General features: G+C 33.2%; 1 protein-coding gene across 8 annotated transcripts in view; it reads left to right on the plus strand.

The window, feature by feature from the left end:
* LOC102675241 (protein NDRG3) overlaps positions 1–6504 on the plus strand; it is a 31108-nt gene that overhangs the window by 22015 nt on the left and 2589 nt on the right. For 7 of the 8 annotated variants that reach the window (XR_422385.2, XM_006619916.2, XM_031512531.1 and 4 more), the window contains 4 exons: positions 246–366; positions 2408–2696; positions 3985–4254; positions 4661–4745. Coding sequence is in view for 7 of the 8 variants with exons in the window: in XM_006619916.2 (XP_006619979.1) it covers positions 246–366; positions 2408–2696; positions 3985–4254; positions 4661–4745 (765 nt within the window). In the remaining variant the exon portion in view is untranslated. Of the gene's footprint in view, positions 1–245; positions 367–2407; positions 2697–3984; positions 4255–4660; positions 4746–5499; positions 6412–6504 lie in introns of those variants that run through there. The other variant, XM_006619920.2, reaches the window with a different exon arrangement.

Consider the following 6504-nt stretch of genomic DNA (forward strand, 5'->3'; position numbering starts at 1 on the left):
GATTTATTCATTTATTGATTCTTTTTTTTTAATCGATTAAATAACAATTATATTAATATTAAAACTATTTTTTTTAGATCCTTTTGATTATAAATTATCAATTGTGAATTGAATAATTGTTCTACCAGTCAAATTATATTCTCTTTTATATCAAGAAATCAATGATTGCTACATTAATTTATATAGCAATGAATATGTTTCTTAATATTTAAAATACGAAAGGAAACATGGATCATTATTTTCAGATATATCGAGCTTCCAGGCGTTCTTCAATTATATCGACATGAGAGTTTTACTGGAGAATTTCTGCGTTTATCACGTGAATGCACCTGGCCAAGAAGAAGGTGCACCCACGCTGCCTGAGGAGTAAGTATATTTTCTATTAAATATTTATTACAAAATTGATACCTAAAGTAATAATTCTAATCTTTTATCCTTCCCTCAGATACCTTTGACGATCGATACAATTAAAAAATTACATTAATTTATATATATTTGACTAATGAATATCGATATTATCAATTTTCCATTATAATTATTTCATAATTTGAATATATATCGTGCGGAACACGAAGTGATTAATAACGAACGATTAACGCAAAATAGCAATTCTCCATTTGCTAATATGAACAAACGAGTGCATTAATCAAAGCAACCAAGTTTAAAGTTGATAAACGAGTACCAATTGTCAATCGTGTTCGAGTACACGTTTTCAAAGTCCAGTAACGAGTTCACTAATTAACTCTCGGTACAACTGTTGACGAAAAAAAAAAAAAGAAAAAAAAAGAAAAAAAGAAAGAGAAAGAGAAACTGATTTCCCTACGTTCCTCATACGTGCACACATATCAAGATCCCATTCAAGAGTATCGTGCACGCGCCTCACTTAAGCGACAGTGAATTCAATTAGTGCAAATCAATGACCTAATTAACATTCTAATTAGTCGAAGCCCCGAGTATGTCCCTACTTTCGCGTTTACGACGGATTCTTCGCGCCTTAAGAGCGATTCTCTTTACCTTTACCTCCATGCCTCTTCGCGGAATTCTTTCTCGCGCTTTCTCTTCACTATCGCCGTTTGCGCACTTGTACGGATTCGATCTTACCGTTGATGCGCAGTTACCCCTTTCCTTTGCCTAATCTCTCGTGAAATCGAGAAATGGCTGGAGCAAAACGGCTGGTGAACTCGTCGCGTTTCGAAAACTGATTTATCGAGATTTACGGGGTTAAAAGCTTCCGTTACCATCGAAAGATAGAAAGGAGGATATTTTTTATTTATCGTTTCGAAAGAGGAGAATATGGACGAGATTTCGACCGTGATGAATGACAGTGGACAGTGATAGTGGATCGTTGAGAATCGTTTACGTCGTGGAATTAGAAGATTGACGGTGTCTACCTACGACATCCGATTAACCTGACCTCAAACGATCGAGGCTCACCTCGACAGACGCATATGTAACTGAATAGAGTGTTACGGAATAATTTAGACTGCATTGCAGATTTTCATGCAACCTAGACAGTTAAGAAACATTATTTTTGCTCGCGTGCCAAAATCGTAAAGTATCATGACGAGTGTCTGTTCAAGTATATTTGTTTTTATTCGATCGTCTTGGTGATACTTTACGATTTCTATCGGTGGCTCGCAAGTTATGTAATTGGTCAGGGAAACCGATATTGTGTTTAATCGTGAATTAGAAATTCTCAAAATTCACACAAACTTATGTCGACGAATTTTAACTTACGATTTTCTCAATTATTTCTGCTGATTATGTCTTACTTGTAAAAATTTTCTTTTCAAGATTATCTTCATTTTACAATTTCAAATTTTCCTCGGTGTCTTATATTGACGAAGGAAGAAAAATTATTTATAATTTAAAAAAAAAAAAATTGAGGATTTATTTACAATAATAACTTGAAAATCACGTTATTTGTATCAAACAAACTATAGATAGATTTAGTGATAATAAGAACAATTCAAGTGTCTATTTATATATATTTATTTATTATCAATGGAGAGAACGAAAAAAATTCGTAACTTTAATCAGCATAACAATTAATACGAAATCAAATATTCTCCTCGTTTATCATTTTCAATATATCGTGCTGGGGAAACCGTAAATAAATCTCCATGTATCGTCGAGGGAGAGATACATTTCATCTCTATTAAATTGATAAATATTGACATATGTATATACGTATCTAAGACTCGGTGGAAAATTGGTTCCCCATCAATTCCATTTCAAATTGAGGTATTAAAGTTATATAAAGTTTCCTTAATACAATTTAAACATTGACACACAACGTATAATTAAAATTCCTTCTTTCTAATATCATAGATTCGTAAATGATATCGAAGAGAATGATATCTCGACGTTAAATTAGAATGTAAATCTGTGTAACGTTATATTCCAGCTACGTCTATCCGTCCATGGACGAGCTGGCTGAACACCTGCTCTTCGTATTGAGCCATTTTGGCCTGAAATCCGTAATCGGTTTTGGAGTCGGTGCAGGGGCCAACATACTAGCGAGATTCGCGCTTGCTCATCCCGAGAAGGTCAATGCTCTGTGCTTGATAAATTGCGTGTCGACACAAGCTGGTTGGATCGAATGGGGATATCAGAAACTGAACGTTCGCCACTTGAGATCGCAGGGGATGACTCAAGGTGTATTGGATTATCTGATGTGGCATCACTTTGGCAGGGTGAGAATATATTTATATTAATATTTTGGAAAGTGAAAAAAATCAATATCCTTTTTCTAAAGTGTTCAAATTTATGTTTAAAATTTGTATTCTAATTTGTAGGTATTTTTTAAGACTTTGTTATGTCATTTGTTCCGGTAAATATATAATTTTGATCAAGTTCTTCGTTTAGTTTTCTTATTTCAATAATAAGAGAGATTTAATGTTTTTAAAGTTAATATTGTTACTAGAATTTGTAAGTTTCAATTTTGCTATGTGCTATTTTTTTATATTGTCTTCATATGTAAGAAATTTTTTAACTATTTATAATTATTTTTACACTCATTATTTTTACACTATTTATTATTTTTTTTATACTCATAATTTTTACTGACATTTCAAATTACAGATAAAATAAGTAGAAATAATAACCATAAATTAAAGTTAAATAATCAATAGCTAATAAAACTTATTTATTTTGGTATTATTTAATAAATAATATTGACACCAGCAAAAAGAAAAAGAGCTATTGTAATTCATACCGCAGAAAGACATGCATGCAAAGAGACAGACAATAGTCTGTATGATCTACAAACTTTTATCAAGGCAACTTAATTTAAGCAACGTTCACATGGAAACATAGACTGATAAATTATTGACAAGTTGAACCGAGTTTAATGAAGGCTTATACCGTCGAGTATTTCCAAGCAACGTGGAAAATTGGATCGGGCCATCAACAACAATTCCTTCGCTCTTATTATGCAACACGTAGCTCTTTGATGGAGTTACGGCATAGATATCGTGAGAGAAAAAAAAATCAAAAAAAAAAAAGGAAAATAAAAAGAAAAGCAGGTCAGATTTATAGTATAAACATCCTTCGACGTAATAAGGTACGAAAATTGTACCTTAACGCTTTATTTTGCCTTCCTTTTTTATACTATTATATTTCAAATTTGTTCCTGTTCAACGCTAATGGCGAGCCTTGAAGATTATTTTACCTTTGCGCATTGACCAAAGAAATTGGACCGTAAAAAAAAACGAAACGAAGATATTCGAGACCTTGGAATTTTTCCATCAAGTTGCGCTATTCAGAAGACAGACAAGAGCCTTGGTTGATTTTTTTTTTTTTGATTTCATGATTTTAATTTCGTCATACATACATAGAAGGATCCCATATTTGACATATTAAAAATAATTCTAACGCGTTGGTTTTTTAATTTTGTCAATTTGATCATTTCAATCATTAGAATTAACTTGATTTACATCAAGTAAATTCAAATATTACATATTTTGAATACGTATTTTTCAGGGCACGGAGGAAAGGAATCACGATCTTGTACAAGTGTACAAGAATTATTTTGAGCGTCGCGTGAATCCAACGAATCTGGCATTATTAATCGACAGCTACGTTCGTCGTACAGATCTGAACATCACGAGGGAATTAGATCCTACGCGTAAGAAGGAAGGTCTCACGCTTGGTGTACCTGTGATGAATATCACAGGAGCTTTGAGCCCACATGTCGACGATACCGTCACGTTAAATGGACGATTAGATCCGATGAATAGCTCTTGGATGAAGGTACGAAACTCTTGAAACATTGATCAAAAAGATTTTGCTCGAATCGCTAAAAATATTGTATTTCGAACCGTTTAATTCCGTGGGGAGACTCTTTGTTAAATATTTCGTGAGTTTTGGAATTCTTGATCGACCCCTTTGGATGGATTTTTAATTACGAATTGTATTTTCGGAAAGCAATCAAAATAATCGTAAGTTTTTCCTCCCATTTCAAATTAATTAAAATTTTAATCAAACATAAACCGTTCAATATTGCAAATATTGTAATTCATTCGATTATATCTTCATTGTTACGATATATTTGAATGTTATGATTACATTTATTGAATGATTATTACACAAGTGTAATAATAAAAATTGGTTACCGTTTTAAACGGATAATCTAATCAATCTTCATCTTTATTCACAGATTTCTGATTGCGGAATGGTACTGGAGGAGCAACCGGGCAAAGTAAGCGAGGCCTTTCGACTATTTCTGCAGGGCGAAGGATATGGTAAGTGAGCGCGCTGGCGAACCACGCTTTAGACATTAATTATCGAATTGTCAAACGACTATTCTCATCGATTCTCATTGGTATAAACTCGACTCGCGCCATGCTGCCTCGTGAAAGAGCACGCGATGCAAAAATTATTCTCTCTCATTGATCACCGAGTCGTCAAAAAAAAAAAAAAAGAACGAATTAAATAAAAATTCAACTGGATAGATTTTTGATATAATTGTACACATTGAATAACCTGCAACGTAGTTGGCCGATTAACATTCACGGACAATGAATCAGGTGTTAATGATTTCACAAAGACGTTTCGCGTGCTCTCTTGCGTAACAAGATATACGGACACGAGAAAAACGCATAACGTGTCTTATAAATCGTGACTTACTCGTAGGCTTAAGTTCGAATGCTACATTTGAGCAAGTAACGGTATTTTTTGGCCTTATATACACATTTAACCGGATCAACGTCAAACACACGTGTTAAAACGGCAACATAAAAGGAAAATTATTTCACGTCGGGCCGACCTTAACACGTAATTTTTCATCGTGTCGTATTCGAATCCCGTTTGATATGCGATCCGAATAACGAAGTATAACGCTTGTAAATTAAAGTCATCCTCGATCACTTTGCCTTCGAACTCGCTAGAATCCGGCGCGAAAGTCGGTTTTAAGCTGCATTTAGCTGTAGGGAGCAAATGTTGTTTCTGCTACACCTCCCTCCCCCTCCATTAAATATAGAAACGATTTTATTGCAGATACTCTTCTCTGTAGCCGTCTATCTGTCGTGCAATCATATTCGAAGTATGACTTCGCCAATTATTTATTTAACTCTTTATATCCTGATACATATTTATTCTTATCGCTTCATTGAATATATATTAAGAGCGGATACGAAGAGGTTGAAACGCTCTCTTGAACGATTAACGCTAATTTCGCGACTGATTGAAGTTTATTATTCTTTTTGGCTTCTTGGTCACAGAAACACGATAGCACTTATCACATAACACAACGCTTTACCACTATCGCCCAGTTAATAACGCAAATAACAGAAGAAAAAAAAAAAAAAAAAAAAAAAAAAAAAGAAAAAAAAAGAGCGGTGTACTTATCGCGCGAGTACAATATTTCATCGATGATTACAACAACGTTTTGCTTAATTCCTCTTAAGTAATTATTATCGATCTTTTTTTCTCCATTCGACTCGCTTCAAAAAGCGAACAGATAACGCATCATTATTAATTATTTTTTACGCGGTAGGTAATCTGCGAATATTATCCAAAGTTATGCCCAAGTTGTTCTAATTAAATTTACTGTTCCTATCGTGATGATTATCGTTATATTAATTGTTGTTGTTACGATCGTCTCTGTTATACGAATAGAGTTTTCATGTTGTACAAATGGCGCGATGCCAAGATGTTGTTAACCCTTGATGCATTAAGGATCGACACTTTAAATTTCTTTTTAAAAAAAAGATCACTCTTCTTTTCATTTCCTTTCTTTTTTTCTTCTTCTTTTATTTGAACCATAATATGAGATAAATCGTTTAATTTATTTCTAATAAATATCAACTTATAGTATCCTTGATACATTGAGATTTAAGAACATCTTTGATCATGTACTTTCCTTCGTTGGAAAGCCACTGGCTCGACTTGATAAATAAAAAGAGGTTTGAAAAAGGATTACGTTGAATTCATCACTTTAGTCTCACCACCATTTATCATTTATATGAGAGCTTTAAAAAAAAAAATATATATATATATATA

This window comes from Apis dorsata, unplaced genomic scaffold (assembly GCF_000469605.1).
Source record: "Apis dorsata unplaced genomic scaffold, Apis dorsata 1.3 scaffold_465, whole genome shotgun sequence".
In the NCBI taxonomy this organism is placed as follows: Eukaryota; Metazoa; Arthropoda; class Insecta; order Hymenoptera; family Apidae; genus Apis; species Apis dorsata.